Source organism: Cariama cristata, unplaced genomic scaffold (genome assembly GCF_000690535.1).
Source record: "Cariama cristata isolate BGI_N322 unplaced genomic scaffold, ASM69053v1 scaffold6738, whole genome shotgun sequence".
Lineage (NCBI taxonomy): Eukaryota > Metazoa > Chordata > Aves > Cariamiformes > Cariamidae > Cariama > Cariama cristata.
In genome coordinates, this window is record NW_009632862.1 from 87,803 (window position 1) to 114,481 (window position 26,679).

The window sequence follows — 26,679 nt, forward strand, 5'->3', positions numbered from 1 at the left end:
AAGGCTGGAAACTGTTTTGCAATTCTCACCTAGTCCATTACTTCTTTTCCAGCTGCAGGTTCTGTATCTTCAGCAAAATGTCTAACGTCATTTTAAATACCTTTTGGTATACGGATACAGTCACATTCTGTATCCTGCAGTTAAGCTTTAAAACACCTCTTCTTTCAAAAATAGACACGGGATTTTTGTCTTGAATGAAAGAGGCAGCAAATCAGCATTAATAGCTGCTGGGCATCAAAAGAGACTATGGTAAAACAACAACACACAACTGCTTCAGATTTTTTTTTTCCCTCTTCTAGAAATTCATGAGTATTTATAAGCACATGATCTCATGGTCATCCAAATACTCAGAATTCTGGGTTCTCCGGAATCGCAAACTCCATGACTCTCTCTAGTCAATTGGTTTTTTGCTGGATCTGTTTCTGTACATAAACATGGGAATGGCAGTAGTTACATTGCCATACTTACACTCTTACAGCTCACAGGGATAGTTGAGGAAAACTCAGTTAAGATTTTTTTTGTGCAGTATTTTGAAAACAAGGAATTATAAGAATGGTAAATGACTAATGTTTGTAAGCTAGATTTACATGTAACTGAGATTAAAATATTATTTTCTTATTCTTTTATAGGTGTACTAAAACTAGTTTAAGGGGACATGTAGGACATTTTTTCAAAAAATAAGAACTGCTCCCAAAGGGATAAAAGAAGCAAAAAAGCCTTTGTTTGATTTATTTGTGATAAGGCCCTTCAAAACTTCATTATTTATGACTTGAAAAAAAAAGATGTACACAACACTCCTAACCTCCTGTTATGACAGTTTATGTTTCCTACCCAGCTTATTTAACTCAAATGCCTGGGAAATAGACACAATTACCACCTTATGGAATGCTACTTAACTTTAAATGCTCCCTTCTGAATAGAAATCCACTTTATCTTCCCAGAGTTATTCCAGTTTCTCAGGAATTATTTCCTCTATAGGCTCCTGAAATGCTCTTGTTTCATCATTTAAAAATTTAAACTAACAATTGTTCAGAAATATCTTTTATTAGAACAAAGGCAATTCCCATACAGTGGATTCTGTTCACAAGAGCCTGTACAAAGGAGCTGCATACTATGCCCATATACAGCTTTAATCATTCACTCTTTCAGCTGTTATCAATTTAAAACCAATGAAACTCCCACACTGAGTCCATTTGAGCAGTCAATTTTAATATCTTGGGGCATCTGTAGTTATTCTGAATTGGCTGCAAAAGCAGAACTAACAAGTTAAGCTCTAACCATAAGTCTACATCAGGCTGGTAAACCATACATCAAACACAGACAGTTAGTCAATACTGTAGTATGAAAAACCAACAAGCATTTTTAAGAAGAGCAATATATTCATAATATGTTTGGTGGTATGGTTTACATTACACATCCCTGATATCTGCGCATTAAACTTTCTATTTAAGATGGTGGGGTGTGTGACAGCTTTGCACATGGATATAAAATGAGACACCAGAAAAGGAGGGAACGGACATTCGCAAGTTGTATAATATAAAATGATGATTACAGCTGCGATGAATTGCTCATTCTGGTGAGCTTGAAGTTTTCCCTGAGCCTGACAGAGCTACTTTTTTTGAGTAGCTCTTGCAGGCTGCAGCAAAGCCACTAATTCTGAGCTGCAGAAATCTAGTCTATGGAAGACAATACTTCTGGAAAAGAAACAATTAAAACAAAATCACTAAAGCCACATCCTCAGTGAGAATGTCATTGTTTAACTGGTTTTGGTGTACACAGATGAGATGTGGCCACACTTGGAAGGAACTCGTACTTCAGTGTTTTTTATTAAAGAAACAGAGAAGGGCATGGCTAATATTCCCATTTCTCAGGGAGAGGCTCAAATTCTGACATGAGAAGAGAAGGTATAATGGTGTAATGCCCAAGTTTTTAGAAATGTGAATTATACCTATAAAATTCAGTGCTTTCCACGAACAGAGTAATCCCCGCTCCATCTGGACTTGAACTTCTGGACTCCCAGAGCTTTGTATCAACATCTAAGTTGTTTGTTTTCTTGGTATCTGAATGTTGGGACAGAAAAGGAGGAAAGAGAATGAAAAAGCAAAATAAGAGAGGAATGTACGGAGAGAGGGACAGAACAGCAGGCACCACAGTGGCGAATTTTTGGAGGGGAAAGAGATATAGTTGGAAAGAGCCATATTCTGAAAGGTGATCTCTTCTAGCTGCTCAATCTGTAGAGTCAGACATCCTAAGTCAGACATTAAAATGATGCTGATCCCAGACTGGGGCTCCAAATAATGCCACGACGCTTTTACAATAAGTGGGCCAGGTCCTCAGCTGACTGAAGTCATCGAGGTTGTCAATGGAGCTCCCCTGATTTATGCTAGCTGGGAATCTTGCCAGTCCTTTTAACTTGGAGATTTACTATATATCGTTGATCTGTGGTGGTCATCAATTAAAAAAAAAAAAGGTTACATTTGTGAACAGTTACTATTAAGTGGCATATGAGTTACCAGATTTGTTTCATATTCTCAGAAAAGGGAAAATAGACAGTACTATAGACACATAAGAAATTATGGTGTTTTACTGGAGACAATAGCTCATCTGAATTCAAAGAGAGTAAGCCTGCTGTACTTCTCAAAACAGGTCTCCAAAAATGAGATGTTTTGAAATTATCTGAATTATTTCTGACCGTCATGTCAAAGGTAAAAATCACTTTGTCTGGTGTTTGGCCATCCACAGGGTTTGGGAAAGGTACTTCCAAATGTCCATGCAGTGGTCAAAGAAAGAAGGAAAAACCTTTGTGACCCACTGTCCCTGCAAGTCAAAGGAAATGTTTCGTAACTTTCCCTAAGTTATTGAGGGCACCAGATCACCTGCTAAATTCCTGCATAACCCAGAAGAATTATAGAACACACCAAAGGGAGATCTTAATCTACTCTTTTGGACTTCTCACGAACATCACACTCATTACATTGAACTACTCCAAGGTCCATTGAGACACATGAGACAATGAAGATGTTTTCCCTGGTCTGGAAATAAAATGGTTGGTGATCTCTGTGCTGCTATATGCACAACCACCAACATATGCTGAGCCCTGTTCTATAGGCTATCAAGCCAAATCACAGCTAGTTCCTTTCACTAGCAATTGAGTGGCTTTTATTTTCATCTTGAAACAGTTGTAAGCATTCCAATTTTTATGCTGTTTTGGTTTTTGCCTTAACTTATGAAATCAATTCAATGAAGTTCCTTTGGTGTCTAACTTTTGGGAAAAAAAAATACACCCCCAAAGAAACTGGATTAATTTTTTGCCAGCTGCATAGCTGCATTTTCCTAATTTACCACAGTGTCATTTATGTTGTTACTCATGCTTTTTTACCATTTACTGAAAGTGTATTTTGTGATACTCTATAACCAACACAACCACCGTAGCTTTAATATCAGAGTTTCACAGAAACATCTTTTTTTTGTGGACTAGAAAGGCTCAGAATTCAGGAAGTTAGCAGGCCAATATCAAGTTGAAGGTTGGCAATTCATTTTGGGTAATATTAAATCATGACAAAGCTCAAACATAAAGATCAAAGTTCAATTATAGACTATAAAGTAGCTTTAAACCAGAAGATTTATATATTATTTTTCTAGCATATTAGTGCAGATTCTGTAAATTCTGAGAATATTTCAATCCCGAGGAACTGAGGACCTCTGCCCTAGCATATAAATTTGAACACAGTTATTCTCGAAATAACACTGTTAAAATGGCAGACAAGGAACATGCCTCTTATTTACTATTTCTAGGTTTGCATGCATGTGTGCATTTATATGAACATAAGTGTGCATATAGAGACGTACACATTACACAAATATACTGTATTACACGTCATCTCAAAAACAGCTCAGAATGCTTCTAGACCAAAGATACTTTGTGTAAGCATGAGTGAGATGGAACGAGAAGGGCTGACACCCTTCGTTAGAGCTCTCGCTGGAGCATGAAAAGCCGCAGTCACCAGCCCATCACAATGAATGGAGCCAATATGCTGTTCCCATTCTGGCTTCTTTTATGCAGAGGACTAGAAAGCAAATGGGACAGCGATGACAAAAATAACTTTTTGTCATGTAAAGCGTCGGCCCGTCTTCATTTTCAGATCAACATGCAACTAACATTTACACATTGGTCTGCTACGTTCCCTTGTCTGATTATTATCCTCCTACTTCTCATTCTTCTCATGTGTTAATGACCTACTTTATTTACTACATGGACATTTGCTACGTTCTACATAAAAAAAGTTTTGTTAAGAGTTAAATGACAATCAAACAATTTCTAGATTTTCTGATAACAGTTTTGGCAGAACAAAGTACCCCAGGAGATCAAACTGCTATGTAATTTTGAAGCCTGTATTCCCAAATTTGGTTAACGTGGAGAAATGTGTCAAGTCTCCTGGCCAAGTGTGTACACATCAGTGACTAACAGAGCACAGAACTGTGTTTAAGTGAACTTACCACCTTAAAATGTATTTACTCATGACTATAATTTACGTGTTAAATTTATTGGAGTTTTGGTTCCAGTGTGACATACAATGTAAAAATCAATATAGATTTGAGAGCTTTATAGTGCCCCTGGCAAATATGAATAGCACTTGATGAAAAGTGAAGGTTTTCACAGCACCTACAGTGCCACTGCATTGGAGTAATTAACACCACACGCTTCACAGATATTTATATCAATTCTTCACTAGAACACAGAACAGCTCTTTGTCAGAAATTCGGTACCAAGATGTCCTGCAAGGCTTTAGACACACTTTTATTACGAGCCCCTATTTTAAGGGATTTACAATTCTGACAGAAGTATTTCCCTATGGGATAAAAGTTAGCATGCATGTTCTCAGAGCTGGAGGAATTTTTTCTTGTAAAAATTGGTTAACATTTTTTCCCTTAAGAAACGAGCAAATAAATAGTTTTGAGAGGTTTCTGCAACCATTTAAGTCACCTTTAGAAAAATAAATAGATGCATCAAAATTTGGCAAGCTTTTCATTTTTAATCTGGATGGTTGCATTTTGTGATTTAAAAATATTCTAATGTGAGCCTAAAAATTAACATTTAAAAGTGGTCTCTGTATAAGCACTGCAACTGCATTTTCATAACGTTTTAACAGATTAAGGGATAAACTCTGGCAAAGACAATGAAGGAACCTTATCAAATGAGCATTTCACATAGACTTACCGTAGATTGGAATTAAGCCGTGCTAACGAATCCTGCCTCATTTGCATGGCCAAAACCTAATCCTAATGAAACTTCATGGTAGAAAACTAACATGTTTTCTTCATGGTAACATTAGTTTGGTAATAAAACTGTGCTGGGTACCGATTCTGAATTTCTGTGTCAGAAATCATGCATCATTGTTAGCCATGGAAGAGTAGCCCAGGTAGAAGCAAGCTATGTTTATCAATCAAGAGGTTAATGCAACTGTAGCCAAAACCAAATTCATCTGGCTTTCCTAGAGAGATACATTAGAGGATGGATTTGAGTTATGCTAATGAATCTGGATTTGTTAGTAGGGATCACATCTGATCCCTGTGTAACACCGCAGGAGATTCATCAGCCACACTTTATTACACTAAAAAAAACCCCCTTTAAATCCAGAAATTAAAAGACTATAAATTACTCCTCTATTACTGTAATAACTGAAACAACTAACATGATGCATTCAAATCCCACCCTCAGCCCATAGAATACTTCAAAGAGGCAAAACCCTCCAATGTATTGAAATCAGATATTATGAATGTTTAAGGACAGATCCTGAAAGTTCGGTGTGTGAGTGTGAACACCTCACACATATATTTATGTATAAATGACATTTTTTTTAAGTTTCTGTGGCAGTTAGAAGCAGAACCCCATCACTAACGCGTGTAATGATTTCATATGATGAAGACTTCCTTACAGTAAGCAACATTGCACTGAACATTACTGCATGTATCTAAAACATAAAAACTGAATTAGTAAAATCTTCTCCTTCTCTTCAGACGTGGGCCCAGCTGGTGTTTAACTCTTGTGACTGCTTTAGCTTTTGCTGGCTGGGGTCAATCTCTTGGCTCAGGACAGACAAGTTTAATTCAAACTAGCAACACCCCTTGCCATTTTTGACACACCACTGGAAAACTCACACTCCAGAGATTGACAGAGGCTGCTGGCAAAATGCCTCTTTCTAGTCAATTTGCATGTGCAGTTGTGGGTTTCACACATAATAATTTGGGAGTGCGTAAATTTTTAAAGCATTATTCCAGATAATATTTGAAAACCTGGCTTTGCCTGATTGTTACCGGTCAGAATGCTACTGCCTTCAAGTCAACTACCAGCTTCGTAGTAAAACACTTCTTGGACAAGCTAAAAAACACTTTTTATCAAAGAAACAATTTTTTAAGGATATGTGAAAGTGCTGGCTGACCAACTTAGCAAGAGATTGGAGTAGGAAAAAATCACAGATTCAAAGCATTTATTCTTCACTGGCACGTATTTTAAATTGTTAAAAATGTATTTTGTTGGCGAGTTAGAAAAATAATGAGAGAAGACAGCAGAAAGTATTCCAGCCTGCCCTTGAAAACAAATTAGTCAGCACAGCATCTGAAGTTCCTATTTCGGATTCTAAAATATAAAACTCTATCAACATTCTTTTCTTAAAAAGAAATGGAGTTGTGCAACGTGTTGATTTGCAATGTGCATGGTGAGTGCCTGTGTTAAATGGAGGGGTTTCTACCACATACACACCAAAGCAGAAAAATTGAAGCAGTAACCAGATAGTACAGAGACAGATGTAACCACATGTTGATTTTTTTCTTTACAGTTCAGCAGTGTAAGTTTTACAAGATACAGCAACAAAACCATATCTAAGAAGTATTTGTCCAATGCACTTACTCCTTTAACTGAGAATGAAAAATTCATTTGTGAATTTTTAGTTTTTACTCCAAAAAAGTACATAAGACCGAACACACCTTTAATAAGTCCCTTTTCTTGCAATGTTTTCAAGGAAGGTCTTCGGGAGATGAACTTCTTTAATCTGCTTTTAACTCGGTTTCTGTCATTTGTATCAGAGGCACTGTAGTTCAGTCTGAAAACTAAAGGAAATCAAAAGAAAAAGCTTCAGTGAAACGATATTTTTAAACTAATAGTAGTTTGTTCAAATGTCCTTACAAAATAATGGCCACAGCCTCCCTAGTAAAATCATGCGGTAGGTCAGCAGTGTAGCTGGTTGGATAGTACAAAACATCTGATTAATACTTTTGTGAATAAACATGATGAGTTCATTCTGCTGGTTATTCACAGAGTTGTATTATTTATTGCCCATAAGTATTTGGATGGCAACCAGTTTACTCATGAAATGTTCACGAATCCCACAAGTTTCACATGGATGATTTTTCAAGTAAAACTCTGGACTCAAAAGTGTGCTATGCACTATTAGCTATACACTACTTGTTATGAGAAAGGATAGATGGTTACACCACTAGTGAAGGACTGAATTCTCTTGCCAAGATGGATTAAGCGTTATATATATATTTAATGCAGTTATAGAAAACATGGCTATATGCCATGAAATGTGTGCAAGATGCATTAATTTATGGAAAGAAAAGTATTCCCATCCTAATGATTATATTTTATTATATTTAGGCATTTACCAAACTGAGAAACATTTTGAGCTCAATTTATTCCTGCTCTGTGTCAAAAAGACATAGAACCCAGCTGCAGAAAATCCCCTGGAGGAAGTTTCAAAGGCATAAATTTAACTTTTTCTCTGCTGAGGTGCTTACAGGGCATCATTACAGCTATCAAAATAGACAGTATTAGTAAGAAGGAGAAACTCAACAGGCTCCAGAAGCAGCAGCAACACCATACGAAGACCTTCTCCAAAGGTTTCCCTGAACAAGCATATTTTTAAAGTTTTCTAACAAGTCACCTGAGCCTCACCACCCTTGAATAACCCTTGTCCTGAGTCCTAGGCTCTCTCACCCTGCCCATTCCTTCAAATGCTGAGCAGGTTAATGGGGCAGCCGGCATTGCACAGCCTTCCCTGGCAAGGACCTCCAGCTGAGAGAGGGGTGGCTTCTGCTTTCTGAGGAAAGAATAGCTTTCCACCCTCTCTTGAAAACCAGTCAATCAATCAATCAATTAATCAATCAATCTATCCACCAAAACACAGTATTCTCCACAAGATGAACTCGCAGGAGTTGGTCCATTGTCCCTTCGACAGAATCTCTAAATAGTACCCTGAATAATTTAGCTGTAGTTGCAGAGATGCTCCTTAAACTCCCCCTCCAGACTGAATCTCTGCTATAACACAGTGATCTTCATACAGAGGATCCAAGGGAAGAGAGAGTACAGAAAGAAAATTATGATCAATATTATTGGGCTATTTTGTAGCAAGAAGTTTTGCATAAATTATAAACAGAACAAGAATGTTTAAAGGTGCACAATTATAAAACAATGGCAAGCTAAAATAACTGGTTAAGCAACAGTAACAACCCTGGAATATTGTGGTTTACATTACAAATCTGATTTTAACAGCCAAACTTATAAAATGGTTTACGCTTTGCTGTTGTCAAGGGAAAAAAACTTGCCAAATTGTTCATTTTAAGTAAATAGAACATAGCCAATTAAGGAAAGCAATATTTAAACACATGCCTATGATGATCAGAGCATAGTTTGCTTCTGATTTCACTACTGATTTTAACAGAAGAGTGCTCCATTTTCCCACAGCACTAAAATGACCCCACACATACTTCCACAAGCTAGTAATCACACAGGACAAATAAAAGGACACTTTACTGGAAAATACACAGCTTGGTACGATAATCCATCACTTATGAAAAATAGAATTCACATTTTTTAATGGTAGCATTCTTGGAGTGATGTATCATAGAATATAAAGATTAGCATTCAATTGATGGTTGGTGCTTTTTTAACATTATAGTGGAGGACTTTCTGTTCAAAATTGAGCAATCCTTGGCAGGGACAAGCTAAAATTCCAAGTCACTTGGCTGCGCTATAAAAAGAACAACAACTGGATGTTTCTAATGGTACTTTGAAACAGAGAAGTAAATGGTATAGTCTGGGGACTCTCTTGTTGCTTTGGGTTGTTCTGTCCTTAGCAATTCATATTTAAGTTTGGGGTTTCCTGATTTACAGTGAAGCTTCCCCAGTGCAAATGATGCAGGAGTGAAAATCTCTCTTAAGTCACTTAAGATGCCTGCCACATTTCCCATTCTGTGGGATTGTGAAGCGTTTTGTGCCCACTTGAACTACATGCTTAGCTCTGAGTATGCACCAGATTTGTTAAGATACTCTTATCTGAAGTGAACGTGGTCATACCGTGAATTATAGGATAGGGGATCTACGACTTGACAGCAGGGTAAAGATCCCTCTGTTTAGAAAGATGCATTAACCCAGCTGGAAGTTTTATACCTGAAACAGCAATTATGGTGTTAAAACTACATATAGAAGTAGGAATAAATACTGTTGTGGATACTTTTGTATGTTTCATGTTGAGTTGTACAGCATATAGTTAAAAACAGCAGCAAAGCTAATTTTGATGAATTTCTTATTTTTTTCTGTTAAACATGCGTGAGTCACCAAAGGGAAACTCCAAGCCTCCCAGAAATTCAAGGGTTTAGATACCATGATCCAAAACCAAGCTTAGTCAGAAATATTCTTGTTGGGATCTCATTTAGAAATATTCCTTCTCCTGCCAAACCATTCTTCTCGCGATATCCCCACATTAAAATGACTTTGCTAATATATTTGGAAATACAAAGAGGACCAAATATTACTTCCAAGAGAAAAAAGAAAAAGTAGTTATAAAACTCAAAAGCCACAATAAATATTTTTTGGAGGACCTTCTTTTTTAAATTTCAGGTTCTGGATTTGGCCAGAAGAACTCTCCATGAAAGAGAGCTGGCAAAACTCAAACAACAAAAAAAAGTGGAAAGCAGTTCCACACAGAAGTAAAATAGGACACTTAAGGACCTAAATATAAAATAATCAGAAATAAAATCTATTGCTTGTTCTACTATATGTTCCCTGGCATAAACTGCATAAGTGTGCCATTTGATTCATTGTAGTGAATAAACTCATATCCTCAGCTTCTGAAGCTACTTACACTGACATATCCACGTACATGCTTCAAAACCAACACAGAACAGAAGGATAAATCCCCTCCCTTTCAACAGATTGTTCAATTAAGTATTTCTTATATTGCACTCAGAGCTTCTGAGGCAGAAAAAGGAAACACATGCTTGCTCTTGTTGGGCCAGGGCCTTTCATAGTACATGTAGGGGGGAACCCAACAAAGCCAAGTATTATGTTAAATTTGTTCTGCTAGTGCAAGTGGGCGCAAAGACACTTCAATCCAGTAGCAAAACCGTAACCTGAATACTGACTGACATTCACGTTTGGCTGGAAGTAAAGTTGCACCCTCAGATCTAAAAAAGCATTTCTGATTACTTTGGTCACTTTATTAGGTCTCTATTCCACAGGTGGGAAAGGTATGAAGAGACAAAAGAAAAAAACGGCAAGATCTTTTCCCCGGACAATTTGCTCTAGAATTAAGATACATGAAATCACAACAGCTTATCACATTACACAAGTTTAATACAGATTGGGTACGAAAAGAAAATAGTATAAACACATCATTAAGCATGAAAGAAAGAACACATCTTTGGCCCTTAATGTTGGCTAGCACTGTGATAACATCAGCTGAATTAAGAAGGATAACTATAGGCTAAATTCTCCTGGAGGAAAAAAAAACACCAAGAAAAAACTGACCTGTCTTTTTTACGGCCTGTATAAATCGTCTGAAGACTTATTCAATGCCACAATTTTAGCCTTTGTTTTTCTAATAACATATAAATAACAGGATTATCATGTACAAAATAAAGTCTGTACAAAAGTTTTTACACAAGAGGACAGGTGGAAGGAAAGAATTAACGCATTACCTCCAAATCACACAGTTCTGCAGAAATCGTACTTCAATGGAAATTTTGAGATGTACGGATGAAGAATTACTTGCTATAATTTAATGCACTAATTTGTATACAGGATGCAATGGGAGTGAACATACCATAATTTAAGCAGGTTTAAGCAGTGGCTAACATATATGCAAGGTAAAGTTACAAAAGCCTTTCTCCAGGGTTTTGGCATGGACACAACTGAAGAAAAACAGGCAAGGCTCTAACCTTTTGAGGGCAAGGATCAAAATTTTTATGTGATTACTTTCTGTGAATTTAGCCATGTACCTAGACAATATATTTGTAGCAGACTGTTTTTCCTGGGTGTGATATTCTGGGCAGAGCCTGAATGATTCAGAAAGTAAAATGTTTTAATATGTTCTAAACAGCTCCATATTTTACTGGCAAGATTTTGTAACTCCATATAACATGATCTCGCATTCCTTCCAATGACTTTTATTTCACTCTTAATTTACAAAACATTTATACATAATCCCAAGGGCTTACCTATGATTAATTCCTGCCAGGTATGGTATATCTGAACACTTCTAACATGTTGAAAGCATTGGTTTCTGAAGAACTATCCATTAATGACTTTCTGAACTGTGACAATGGATATTGACAGTGCTTGTCAGACTAAAGCACTATTGATTGTCTCACATCATGTGTATTGCAAAACCAATTTCTTCCAAGTACCTCTTCCTAACCGAAATACATTATTATGATGCCTATCTGTTTATTATAACACCCCAAATTATCGTATGTAATTCATTTGGATGGAAAGGGCTCATATAGAATGAAGAGCAGCAGTAGGAGTGGATAAGGCATTAAGACATTCAAACAGCTTTACATTCGTACCTTCTCTTTCATTAGCCTTGTTCTGCAGAAAAAAAAAAAAAAACCACAGCCAGTCTGGACCATTAAGAATTTTTTTTAATACTCTCGAGGACTTTAAAATTTAAGGAAGTTCTTAGAAATGGAGATGACTTGTAGTATAACAATAACACCCATAAACTAAGATTAAATAACTCTTTTCCCAAAGAATACTAAAAGTGACGAGCTTGACTATTCAAAATACAGAATACACTGATCAAAATCCAAACTGCAGCTTTCTTAAAATACACATGAACAGATCCACGGGCTTAACTGTGATCTCTGTTGTCTTAAATTAATCATTTTCTTAAGTGCATTACAGACTCATATCCAGAGTCCTTAGCAGTATCTTACAGGACTGAATCAAAGCTGAGATGGCAAAAGGGGAGGTAGAAGTAGGTCTCTATGACTTTGGATAATGAAAGTGCCAGTCTAACAGCAGTACTATCACATATGTGCAAAAATACTAATTTAAAGGAATCAATTAGTTAATTAATTAATTTCAAGTAATGGGAATGCTTAATTGCTGAGTGTCTTATCCTTCTGAAGAAATATGTCTTAACATGCAAAGACGTGTGACTATGCCTACGTTCCAAGAGACACTGTAATTTAAGCATATATAATGATTCGTGACTTTAAGTTTTATTGGATTTCATTGGAGTTCAGAATTCAACATTTCTTCAGATTTTTTTGGTCTGTAGCTGATGTGAGATTACTGCTAGTCCTTTAAGGAAGGAGCAACATGCTTTATTGCCTGTATAAATGGTCAGTTTTTCAACCAGCACCAAAGTTTTGAGAGTGACAAAACCAAGTCCCTGCCTCCTTCCTTTTCTTTGTGATGCTCTGAGATGGAGTCAATAAAGTCTGCTCACTAAGGATAAAGAATTCACTTCACCAACTTTATCGAGCTAAAGACTTCTGTCAGTCATCCTATTTTATCCCGTAGTGAAATTCCTGGGCAGGTCTCATGAGTCATCCCCACACTATATCTTTTTTGTAAAAGAGTAAAATGAGAGACAGATACATGATCTGCTTAAAGGCACTACACAAATGATTGGTGGGGAAAATGCAGGAATCAGGCATTATCCCTAATCCCTATGTTTATGATAAGCTTTAAAATTACAGATTTTATAACTACAGCGTATAGACCCAAGAACTGCAACATCAGGTGACAGAATGGATATCACCAGCCAGGACATGCTAGGGAGATTCTGTTTGCATGGGCAGCAAAGGACCTGAAGTCATTCAGGTTTACGGTCTTAAAACAGATATTTGGCACAGCAAGTATGTCTGCATTTGCAAATGTTTATGAAGCAAGCTCAGAAATAAACAATAGGAAAAAGAAAACAGTGATTATATAGCACAAATAACTTTTCTGTAATATGACAGCCTAACAACTTAAGTGCTCAGTAGTGTCATTACACTTTGTGAAATTTGTGTGCATTAGCAGTAAAGATTCAATAAAATGACTATATAATTCATATTTTGCATCCTGCTGTTATGCATAAAATATTTTTTAAAATTTTGTCTCCCACTAATAATAAATGGAAATAAATGAATAGTGTGTTAAATATCACTACACACTTACATTGTGAAACAAACTGGCACTCCCCACACAGCTTTTCTTAGTGGTGTTTGTACCATAATATTTAGAAAAGTAAAGCAATGTTTCTGAGTATATATTGGATTGATAAAGGAAGATCATACCGAACTAACCTGATATCTTTCTTTAATAAAATAAATGTGGTGGGTTTTTTTTTAGAAAAGAAAAATGCAATAGATCAAATCTATCTGGACTTTTTCTTTTTTTTTAGAAAAGGAAAATGCAATAGATCAAATCTATCTGGACTTCAGTTGGGCATTTGATATGATGCCAAATGGGAAATTATTAGTTAAACTAGAGAAGATGTAAAGGATTAAAACAAGTGTGCAGTGACCAAATAAGGTATTAAAATGAGCTTTGTTGAAAGGAGCACTACTGTACTGAATGAAAGTTACCAATGCAAGTCCTCAAATATTCTTGGAACTGGTCTTCGTATTTTCATTAATGAGCTCCACACAAAAAGTAGGAGCACTCAAAAAATACTTGTTGGTGACTCAAGGCTGGGAAGCATCATCGGTTGAGACAAGAATTGAGATATCAGAAAAAATCTTAGCGACTCTGAGACTGCAAGCTGAAGAAACCAGATTAGACCTAATACTACCCAATGCATGGTTAGAGAAGGATTAACACCAATATTTCCCTCTTATGAGTGTGCAACCTTGGACATTCTTGTGTGAGGTGGAAATTCATGTCAGAAAAGGTGCAGGCAGTGACCATGAGAAGTACCAGGAGAAAGGGGCTGCTGAGCTTTCAAAAGCAGATGAGGAGCTTGGCATGCTTGGCCAGCTAGAAAATGGCTGAGAAAGGCTGCGATTGTTCTGCACGAATTTGCTGCTGGGGGTGGGAAAAGGAGCAGGAGAGGAGAGGAGGACAGCAGGGAGGGAGAAGAGTTGTTTAAACTGAAGAACAATGTTGGCACAAGAATAAATGTGTATAAACTGGCCATAATACGAAGTTCTAAAACAGCCTTTTTCAAAGAAGTTGTGGTGGCAAATTAAATTAAAAGCATTTAAGATGAAGCTTAATAAATTTATGAAAGGGGACACAGAACACGGTACCTTGTGACAGGAGGGACTGGACTGGATCACCCAGGACATGCCAAGCCTTTCTTTCCACAATTTTTTTTGGTATTTTCACAATATTAGAAATGCACACTTAACTTGAATATAAAAACCACAATGCCAGAAATCAATGAGTTCGTTTTATTCATACAGTATGACCAGTTTATGTTCATTTAATGTAAAACATGTGGGACTTGGATGAAATCTGCTGCAGTACACAAATTCAGACTATTCAGGCTCTAGGAAGAGAGAGTACAGAGTGTTTGGGAAGGGGAAACTGGTCCCTCTGAGCTCGTGTCAGGGATTAGGACTCTTGACACAGTCTCTTTGCAAAAAGTAGCTGCAGTCCTTTATCCCCCTTGAACTGAGGAGGGCAGTTTTGTACGAGCACAGATCACTGAGGACTTCTCTGATTTTGAACCTCTTTCAGTAGATGCTTTCTGTAAATTTTCAGGTAAAGAGAAATCTAACTACAGATGAATACGGGAAAAAGGCAGGAGCAGGATGGAGATGCTTTTTGCGTGTCGTGTACTTCTTCATAGAAGGTTGCTCAAATTCCCAGGAAAATACTCAATAACTTGAATGGTCTAACACATAGGAGTTGAAGAGAAAAAAAGAGCGGTCCTTGCTTTTTGCTACCTGGGTGACTCAGTGCTGCCCTGTTCCACTGTTTTCAGCCATACAGTCTCACTCCACTCATATAAAACATGATAGTTATTAAGGAAAAAAGTTGCAATATTTGAATTAAAGACTTGAAGTTGATATATGTTACATAAAAATATTATTTAAGCAGACTTCCCCAAAGTAAACAAACATGCAATTAAAGGCTGAGGAAGACAGAGCAAGGAACTGAAGACTATTTCCAGGATGAGTTGAACAAGTAATTTACAACAAGTAATGCATTCAGGGTTTTTTAAAATATGGAGTTCTGTTTGTTTTCTTCTGTTGTGGAACATATGTCAATAACTTCCAAGTCTTTAAGTTTACCTCCTGAGTGAGTTAGTCTAAAGAAAAGCCTTTTCAACCTTTTGCATATAATACGAATAGTTGTCATTTACGCTGAATTGCTCAGACAAAAGGACAAGAAATTTATATGGTTCCTTTTTCTACCAGCAGCACCAGATAGACTGTTATGCCAAAAGAAAACCCTTCTGAGTGGCTGGGTACTGCCAGCCATGTGTGCACTTTTAACTTCAAAACCTACATATAATTCTGCCTTATGCTTCAGAAAACAAACTAATTATCTGTAGAGAACAAGGGAGACTTGGCATTGCTGTATTTATATCACCCTTGTTAAGAGTCATACAAATGATTCACGTATTTAAATTTAGACACGCTCTTGGATACCTTGTTGAATCTTTTATTCAGATCCAGTCTTATGGGACTTTTCCAGAAAAAATATCATACCAAAGAATTTTCTTTTCATTGAGACTCTTATCAATTATATTTTTGTACTTCTATATTTAAAAAGTAAATTATTAAAAAAATTATTTCCATTGCACTCAGCCTCTAATTATATGCATAACCTTATATTTTTTGACCCACGATGAACTTCTAATTATTCTCACACAATAAAGGGTAGAATTAATTCATAGTACATAAGTTATGAAAACCAATATGTTAAAATAGTTTATTTCCAATGAGGAATGGTAGTGACATTTGTCTGTATATTTGTTGTTTCGAACCACAAGTTCCAGCATATTTTTCTCTTTTAATACAGCAAATTTAGTACTTTCCAGTGAATGTAGATGTAATAGTTTATGAAGGAGAAAGGCACACCCATTATCTTTCAAGTAATCAAAAAATATCTAGCCAAAGATCTGAAATCCATTTGTTGTACTCTGTTTATAAGTCAACTCTACTTTATCAAATTATCTCTACCTCAATGAAATCATTAGAGTAAGTGTAACTGGACAAAACGTCACCCATAAGGTCATTTTTTAAAAGAATAAATCAACAAATTTAAGAATCCTTTTTACTTCTTACCTTAACTGAAAGTTCTGGTAAGAATCTCGAACATCTATATTCACATAAATATAAACCTTAGACAAAGTGACTTTTACTGCCACCAACTTCATCCTATATTTCTATAGAAATGATCTCCATTTGTTAAAACACAATTGATTTCCAAACTTTTCAGCAGTTACAGTTCTTTGCTTACAAGGTAGTGCGAGAGTTGCACTGTGAGGACACAGGAAAGATTTCCACTAAAGGTGCTTTAGGATCTGCATAAAATAAACATAAAACCATAAAGCAGACCAAAAGGAGGCTGCAGCTTTTGCATGAGTCTACCCTACAGAGGCTGTTAGTGGGAGAAGGTGCCTTGTGAGATATGCTATGGGTCATCAGAAGTTGGTCTTCTAATAAAGGTCAGGTCATACAGTTCAGTTGTGCAACAGCAGACAGAAACTATGCATTGCCCTCTCTCTTTCTTGTGCTACCAAGTGTAGCTTTGGCCAAGGTGCAAGGTGGTCTGGGAACAACGCTTTGGCCTTTCTACAGCGCCCACCTACTCTCCCTACAATGTGAAGGTGGCTCCTTCTCGTCACACAGGCAGCATGAGCGCAAGAGCTGGGTCGGTAGAGTTAAGATTCTTCAGAGAGGACACAAAGATGTGATCAACTGAAGGCATGAGTAACTGGGACCCCAGAAATGAGCATGTCCTACACTGCTAGTGCAGCGAGTTTCACAGAATCACAGAATGGTTGGGGTTGGAGTGGATCTTTGGAAATCATCCAGTCCAACCCACCTGCCAAAGCAATTTCACCTACAGCAAGTTGCACAGGATCATGTCCAGGCGGGTTTTGAATATCTCCAGAGAAGAAGACTCCACAACCTCTCTGGGCAGCCTGTGCCAGTGCTCTGCCACCCTCCAAGTACACAAGTTCTTCCTCCTGTTCAGATGGAACTGCCTGAGTTTCAGTTTGTGTCCGCTGCCCCTTAACCTGTCCCTAGGCACCACTGAAAAGAGTTTGGCCTCCTCCTCTTGACATCCACCCTTAAGGTGTTTATAAACACTGATGAGATCCCCTCTCAGTCTTCTCTTCTCCAGGCTGAACAGACCCAGCTCTCTCAGCCCTTCCTCATCAGGGAGATGCTCCAGGCCCCTCATCATCACTGAGTTTGCTGCAGCAGTAGCTGGGACCCCAAGTCTGCCTGGACCTTGTGCAGGACCTCAGAGAGGGAGACCTCCAGAGATACTGCAGGGCATGCGGTGACATTTAGTACTTCATCCAGTCTCCAGAACAGCTGCACTGGAACATGCTGTCTGAGTAGGGAAATAATTACTATATATCATGATCTTTTCCTGAAATAAAATCAGACCAGTCATCACAACAACTTTGAGACACTTCAGTCAGCTACATGTGGGGTTCGCATGGGTACACTGACTCTGTTTGACCAGCCATGGTTAAAATTCAGACAAAATGTTAAAAAGATACAATAGAAGACTGTTTTAGCTTTAAAATTAATGTTCCAGCTGACAAACTGCACAGGGGCTTAACCTACTTTAGAACATATTTAATAGCATAATTTAGTCTCTAAAAAGAAAAGCAAAATAACTAATGATGGACAAATTTAGAGGTCGAATCTAGTTCAGATAAACATTCAAAAGTTCAGATGTTTAACCAAACCTTATCTTGTCTATGAAAAGCCTCAACCGAAGAGCTCTATCGAATATAAGCAAAGCACAAAAGATTGTGGAAACTTTTCCTTACAGAAGGAAAACTATTATCAGGAACGAGCACCTTATTGCAGCACTCACGTGTTAAGCAGTTAAGCATCAAAGCAAAAGCAAAACATTTTCAGAAAACTGCTTCATGGAAGTAGTAAAATTTGGAAGAAATCCAATGCAGAGAAAAGAAAATAATATTATGGGGAAAGATAATACAAATGCAATTAGACTATCAGCCAATAAAACTTAATCTGTGCATGATAGTTGAAACCTTCCAAGCTTAGAGAGAATAAGGAAACTGGAGATCAGAGGACTCTGCCTTTTGAAGTCTTGTTGTCCAGATCCTGGGGACCACTATCCAGCTAAGTATTTTAAAGACACTATGAATATTCTGTCACAGAATTAGAAGGCTTTATTATTTTGAATGACCTGTAACTCCAGCAGGAACAGCTACAGATTAATTCCAAGCAAACAACTGTTTGGGAAAGGTGAATTCTGCTAACTTCATTTTCTGGACTAAAACCCACAAAATAAAAGATGTGTTTTCAAAGAACATTTTCATGTTTTCATTGTGGGTTATTAATAACAGAAAGTATAACTCTAATGGATCCTCTCCATCCTTGCATTCACCAATTACAGATTTTTAAAAAAGAGTATCAGATGAGATAAGACCACTGCTGTGTCTTGCCTGGCACTGTTTCTCATTCGGCAGGCAATATCTGGTACAGTACCCCAGAGGAAAGCAAAATTCAGACAAATGACACAGCAAACCAATGGTGTTTCAGGATCCTTCCATTTTCTTTCCCCTTCTCCCTTTGAATCCTCTCTCCTTAAGGCTGTCCCTCACCTTTTCCTCTGCCTGTATCTCTCAAGTCACTTGGGCAATTAACAGAAAAATTTACTTTTCTCGTAATTGAAACCCAAATTCAAACTATCAGATGCCCCAAATCTGAAACCTAGCAGAATATTTTTTCAGCAAGACTTAAACTTTCAGTTCAGAAATGACTCGTGTAACTTACATTATGAGCAAAGTTGCAACAATAAATCAATTATCCCATTGTTTGTAATTGTGCCTTAATATCAGTACTACCCTTCATCAATCATACTCAATGATTTTCAGATAACATTGTTTGACAATTCAGGTATTAGAGTGTTTTCATTATTTCTCCATTAATTTTTAGTACTATCTTTTGATTGTCATTCAAACACATCAAATGAAATACCTTCATATGAAGAAAGGAAGACAGGAGCATTGTAGCACCCTAAAATAATAATCTTTAAGTTTGCATAGACAAGAAAGATACTACACGTATATTTTCACACAAAAACATATACAAAGATTATTTTTGCAGGAACAGAACTTCTTAACTTCCTGGAAACCATAGCAATGAGATTTAAGCAATGAGATTTGAGTGAATGTATTTACAGCTCGGACAGAAGACAGTCAAAGAGTGATCTTGAGATCATCACCTGCACTACTTAATTTTTAGTCAACTTTCCGGTCCTTCAGGCTATCTCCTCCCAAGAGAAAACCTGGATGCTGTTGGGGATCCGGTTTACTTCAGAGGCTCCTCCTAAAACATATTATGGACAAGATAGCAACAAGTTTCTTTACCTCTGCTTTACTCTGCCTTTTAACTCTTACCCCAGGAGGCATTTTACGTTCAAGCATAGTGTGTCTACATATCAGACACATTCACCACAATGTTTTAAAAGCACCAGACTAGGGGGATGCATACATATCAGACACACACATTAGCAATACCAGGCATCACAAGGTGACCTGAGAAGATCTGAGGAAAATCTTTATCTGAATAGGATGCAGCCAGTCTGTCCTAGAAAGAGCGAGCATGGAGCGATGTGGACACAAGCCACATGTTCCTGCACCTTGAATGAAGTCTTTTATCATAGATACCCACCAAGCTAAAGGTTAACTTGCTCTGATTAATACTTTTGTACCTCAAAGCCTGCTAAATGGCAAATGATCCAATCTGCGTCCGCTTGCTCTCCTTCTCTGACATGCCTACATCTGGCCACGTTCCCTTAGGTTCTGGGTCCTTGAACTGGGCTATAATGTTCTTCAGCAAAAGTGATTGTAAAATCACTATCACTACGTGATTGCAACATACATGAACTATAAAGCTTTACATGTGGAGACATACTCTCCCTAGCAAGGCTTCACACCTGTGTACTTTTTAAAGCATTTTCTGTGCGCCTGACAAGGTGTCTTCATGAATTTCATAATAATTTCATGACAAGCCTTTTTCTCACGAAAGGGAATTTTTTTAAATGTATTAGCACTGGAGTGTTTTAAATTGTTTTAATTTCATTTATTTTAAATGTGCTATTTGAAAAGAGTTGCTCAGTTTTATAAGAATGTTACTTTTCCATATAAACTGAACACCTTAAAAATTAATTACAAAACCCGTTATCACATGTAGGAACACATTTTATATGCTATAAAAAAGCTTAAGGCAGTCTTGCTCTTTTGTTTTTACAGAGAATGCATTGGCTGCAAAAGATAAAAGGACAGCAGGATCTACATGTTCTGGTTGTTTACTTTTTATCTCTAAAAATGTGGTCATGAAACAGGTAAATACAATCCCTAGACTGTATCAGGTGAGCTATTTCCATATAGAAGGGTGAATTCCACTTCCCATGGCTGTGGGAAGACCTTGCCCTGAATACCCATGTGCAAGAAATGCAGACTGAAAACTGCGGCGGATTCAGAAAAGGGCTATTTGAGACCATCAGGAAAAAGAGCAGCAACCTATCATAGGAAAGACAACTACAAATCATGGTTGGCTTGGTCTACCAAACCAAGAAGGAGAAAGAATAAGACTGCTGTCTGTAACTCTATTTGGGGTGGTACACCTGAGACAGAAAAGAATTGATGACAATAAAGAGCTAGCTAAATACTGACACAAGAACACACTTGTACCACAAGTCCATTTAGGCTGAAAATTAGAATGCTTTCAGCTTGAAAACTGAAGTTTTGGAACATTCTTCCAGCCTGAGCTGAGGGGCAAAAGCATTACTGCTGAATTTCATTAATTATGAAAGGAATCAAATGAGGTAGTTGTTTTCAAGAACTGGGGAATTGATTCAATGCTACAAAAAGTCTGTCTGAGGCAGATAATGCCATGTTACACTTTTCAATAACAGTAACACAAGTGAATTCCTCTTGGGTGAATCCTGGGCACATTTAAGACAATGGCCAATGGAATTAATTAAATGAAGCCAACTACCCTTGGTGGTGAGGGGAACTGCTTATATGTCATAGTGTTCTCTTCAGCATCAATATTTAAAGCCAGCTAGTTGGAACCTTTTACTTAATTGAGAAACAATACAACATTTAACCCTTCAGTGGTATTCCACCCATTGGCTTTCACAGACACGATCTCTTTATCTGGCACATCAGCAGGCAGCTGGTGGAACAAACAGGAGATCCTACAAAGCACATCCCTTTTTAAAGTGTTAATGCTTCCTATCCAGGAGACAGTATCATGCTTTCATCCATTAAGTTGGTCCTTAAATATTTGGGATGGAAGGTCATAATTTAAATTAAATACATCCTCCAGCCTGGAAGGTACAAACATTTAAATTATTTCACCATGGGGAAAAACGTGAGTCTGGCCAGTAGTATTCCTATCTAGAGACTGATTACAGTCTTTCTAATTGAGCTTAATTTAGACTTCTATAACCAAAAAACCTCCTTATTTCTGTCACATTCCTTCCAAAGTACCAGGAGGATTGCATCTGGATTAATTATAAACAGTAGTGCAACCTCAGAATACAGTGTAGAGTGTGAATAATTTTTTCTGGCTACAAACGTGCAATTGGGGTAGTCATTTCAATAATTACCACGAGAGGCTTCAGGATTAGGCTCACAAGAGCAGTGGAAAGCTGGGCTGGCTCTTCCTTCCCAAAGAACAAAGCTCAGCAAGTTCCTTCTCACTTGCTTTAATTCTGACCACTCTCCAAAGGCATAGTCTAAAATATTTCCCATTGCAGTGAAAATGCCTACATCTATTTAGGTGTTATCAGTTGTTGCCTATATTCTTTTCCTGTGGAGGTAAAATATGGAGATGTACAAAACCAGAGATATACTGACAATCCAGGTGATGGAGGGTCAAGCAGATGTAAGCATCTGCATTGCCTGTTGCTTTAAACTATAAAAATCATTACTTCTTTTATAATATACATCAAACTTTAGTTTTACTTCCTAATGTAAATAAACGTCTACTTAGTAAGGAATTAAGAGACTGCACCAAACCAGTGCAAGACATGTTGGATAATTGGGCTTAAAAGTGATAGTGTCAGAGTAAATACCTTTTCCTCATAGCACAGGAGTCAACCTTACTTTTAGCAAATGGAAGGGTCACAACGACTTGACTCCAATAATACATAAAATACTTATGATTTCTTTGTGATTGCTTTTTCTGAAACAAGTGTGTGTTTGAAACAATCACTACACATTTTTCCAAAATGTAGTTTTCTTAAACAATGTGTCAGTATGCGTAGTTCAGTAGGAAAAAAAAAGTAATCATGACTATCCAGTCTCTATTTGTCTCTATATCAAATTTATCTTGAGTGCGCACGTAGGAGTTTATTTTGTTAAGAAAAATATATGATGTCTCTCTCTTCTTTGGAACAAAGAAGAAATATGGATTTATAACCCTTTTTTTTTTCTTTAAACTTAAGTCCTTAAATAGTGTCTTGAACAAATCTAAAGAGATTTTAAGACAGACATTTTGTATTATAACATTCCCATGTGTGATATGTATGATCGTCTTTACTAAAGCTCCTTTCAGTCCCAGTTGAATAAATATGCATTTTATTTGACTAATCTTGAAACAACAGGAATAAAGTTTACCCAGGTCTTTTATACCTCAGAGAACAAAACAAATACTACAAATCTTTAGAGAGAAAGGATATACAAAAGGGCTTGAGGTGAATGTTTCAAAGCAAATACTCTTTAAACGATGTGCAAATTATTTCAGCACTTGAACATGATTTATGAAAGGGGATTAGTCCACTGAAACAAGAACCCAGTTTAAACTGTTGGGTTTCAAAGTCAAAGATGAGAAGCGTTTGCTGGAAAAGGCAGAAGAAACCGGATAGTAATCTATAGTGCGAATTTCTGATAGATTTTCTTTAACTAACTCAATCTTACATTAGCTATCACTGTCATTCATACTTAACTGTGGTGGGCAGTATAAAATACCTTCTTTTATGATATAATTCTCCATAAAAATGAAGTATGCAATACTGATAATTAAGTAATAACAAGGTAATTAATAACTCAGTGATTAGCTCTCTATTTACTAGTGTGCCCTGTAAATGAGCACAAGGAATGTGAAACAATTAAAGATTATCCAAGCTCAAACAGATCACTTTTCCAGAGAGTTGTGTGTCAGTGAGCAGACCAATGAGTCACAGGTCACATCTATAATAATACATTATACTATATTGTAATATTCCCACATACTCTTCACGTAATGGGTAAGAGCTACTCTTAAGTACTATAAAAATGATCACTTTTATGTAATTGTAAAGATTAATAAGTGAGCTAACTTCTCATGGTTCTATAATGACCCTGCTGTTCTAGTAGGTAAAGGAAAATTTAATGATCCTGCTCAGATATGATTAATATCTAACTTTTTCCTGACTAAAAATCTGGACTTGGTTCAATAAAAATGAATTAAGTGAACATGCACTGATTTCCCTGCCAAATGTTTATATGGAAGTTGGTTATGCCCAATTTAAAAATATGCTTTTTCAACCCAAATAGTAAACTCTGGAAGGATTTTGGAAAGTGAAGTAGAAATAAAACAAAGAATTAAGGAAACATTATATTATAATTGATGGAAACAGGATATTCAAATTCAGGAAAGATCCTTTTTTTTTGAGAACTAGTCACAGACCGTTATGATTTTGGGTGCAACATAATCTCCTATTATCAGTGGAAGTGACACAATTTGTTTCTGAATTTGGCACATTTCATTTCCAAAATATCAGTATTATTACTTCTTTGTTGCTGAATCAGTCTTTTCCTGAGCTTTAAGAAAAGAGCATACCTGTAGTAAATGTTGCATAGAAACATGAGAGTAAAAATATGTCATAAAAAATAAGTTTAGTCCCTCTAGTCCAAATGAATGCTGCCACCCTCCATAAACAGCATGTTGCATTTCCTCCTTGTGGGTTTTTTCAGTATCTGAAGCCAACTGCATTCTTGTCGATGCAATAAAAATAAATGCCACAAACACAAGCTGCAGAATGACAAAATTAACATTGCAGTAGGAAACTACATATTTGCATATAGTTTTCATTTTGCTTTCTGTTTTAATTGCTGTCATTGGTAATGCTGGACTAATATACATTACTGCCTTATTTCTTGGTTTTATTAAAAGTAATAAAACTGACCTATACATAATGCTAACATTGTAATGTAATAATACTCCCTAAATAGCATCCATTTGGCTTTGAACTTCACATCTGACTAAAATAAATGGGTTGGGAAGGGGAAAGAATTCAGACCTCATCAGAGCTAACAAAGAAATGGAGTGATCTCCCACTTCTGCTGCTCTAATTAACCCCCTTATCACAGAAGTAACCCTACGTGGGTGAAGGACTCTGTTAGCTACCGCAGAATCTGGCCCTTGACAAGTTTGGTTAAGCCCATAAAACCTCTCACTACATCCCAAGATACAGTCTGCCAACCCACCAGCCTCTTCAGGTGTTAGAAGGGAAGAGAGAAAAATCAGACAGGCTCCTCTCTCAGCACTGCCTCTAATTAAGTGGCCTTTTTCTAGGATCTCTAAACGATGCTTTCAACAAAATAAGTTTCTGGCCTTTTTTCCTCCTGCTGTTACGATGCTGAAGCCGTGTAAACACGTGTGTTTGTGCCCTGGTAACCATCCCTTCCCTCTGCAGAGAAACATCAGCCTCAGCAAGGCGGTGTTTGCCACAGAAATACCCAGTCGTGTGCAAGGACAAACTTTAAACCCTGGAGGAAGCCCTTGGAAGAAGCTTTAGCCAGGGAAGGAGCGAGCACCACAGGGAGCCAGAAGGGGCTAAAGCTCCACTGAATTCTCCATTTCTTCCATCATGCCCACTGAGAGACCAAAATGGGTTTCTGCTGCTGTGGTTTTTTTCCCCCTCCACACATTGTACAATCTTAATTATCTAACAAACTACGTTCAGAGATGATTCTGGATGGTTTCATAATTACTTAGGAATATTTACATGCCATGCTTCGAGTTTCAACATTCGGCCTTCTGAAGTAAGGGAAAGTGAATGAAATGAGAAAAGCAACTTCGGGCAGTTTTAAGGCACATACACAGTCCTTGGCTAAATATTAGGGATGGGGTGCCTGACTTAAACTGTATCTTTTAAGAAACCAAAGCAGATTTCAGAGCCCAGATGACTTTGTAGCAAATATCTGTGAAGGCAAATCAAAATTATGATCCAGAGGTTACTATTTTTATCTTTATTACAAAGATGCTGGGAGGCATATTCCTGGACACTGCCCTGTGGTCATTCCCTGGGGAAGCGTGCGAGGGCTGTGGCATCCCAGAGTAACGCGTCTCCCTTTGGAACTAAAAAGACCCATCGCTCCCTGTTGAAAGCACAAGAAGAATTTAGGTAAAGAAAATATCATTATTTGAGTTGGCCCGTGGCCAGCGTACCGGGGCTAAGACCTCGATCCTAACGAAGAGCAGAAAGGAATCCCAAGCCTGCTGTTTAATATGCATGACATGTCGGCTTTGCTGTCAAATTTTCCTTCCACCCTCTGCTTTTGTCCGCTTTTTCCACCTGTTGCAACTTGTCCTTATTCAGGCTGAGAGCTGGAATTGTCTTACTTCGGTGCTGCATTGTGTCTGGCACAACGATACCTGGATCCCTGACTACTTTCATTGAGACACTAAAGTGATCATGAACACCAATAATACTGCACAGCCCATCAAGACTTTCTTTTTCACATATATGTATATTTTGTAATTATTTTTTCAAGTTTTGATGCTCTAATTGTGACATCTCAAGCTAGAATTCAACTATGGAGGAGATTTTCCAGGATCTGTCGCAGGGTTGCATGGCTAACCGCCGGGTTTTAAGTAAAGTGTTCTTGAAGATAAGAAAAATATGCGAGTAGAAACAATAAAAATAATGCAATTCAATCTTATCAATTCAGGCAGTTCCAGCTTTTATGTGGCAAACAAGGAGATCAAATTGCATTTATCTAATATCACAGATTTTTTAAATGTCTAAAATATTTAATTATTTTGCTTTGGCAACCTAAAGCTGAGGAACAGATTACTGTTCCCACTACATAAGGAAATAACTGACAACAATTAGTATTTATTCTTGTTGCTTTTGTAATAAAAATAGAATTCCATCACTTTCAAGGAAACCTAAAATATTAATAAGAATGTGATGAACTGAGTAAATGTGACGCCATAAGGAAATGATGGAGAACA

At 37.2% G+C, this 26,679-nt stretch overlaps 1 protein-coding gene across 1 annotated transcript in view; it reads right to left on the minus strand.

Moving 5' to 3' along the window:
- ARHGAP15 (Rho GTPase activating protein 15) overlaps window positions 1-26,679 on the minus strand; it is a gene marked incomplete at both ends in the record, with an annotated part of 224,747 nt that overhangs the window by 69,721 nt on the left and 128,347 nt on the right. Inside the window, one exon of the mRNA XM_009706536.1 lies at window positions 6,985-7,107. Coding sequence (XP_009704838.1) covers window positions 6,985-7,107 — 123 coding nt within the window. The remainder of the gene's footprint in view (window positions 1-6,984; window positions 7,108-26,679) is intronic.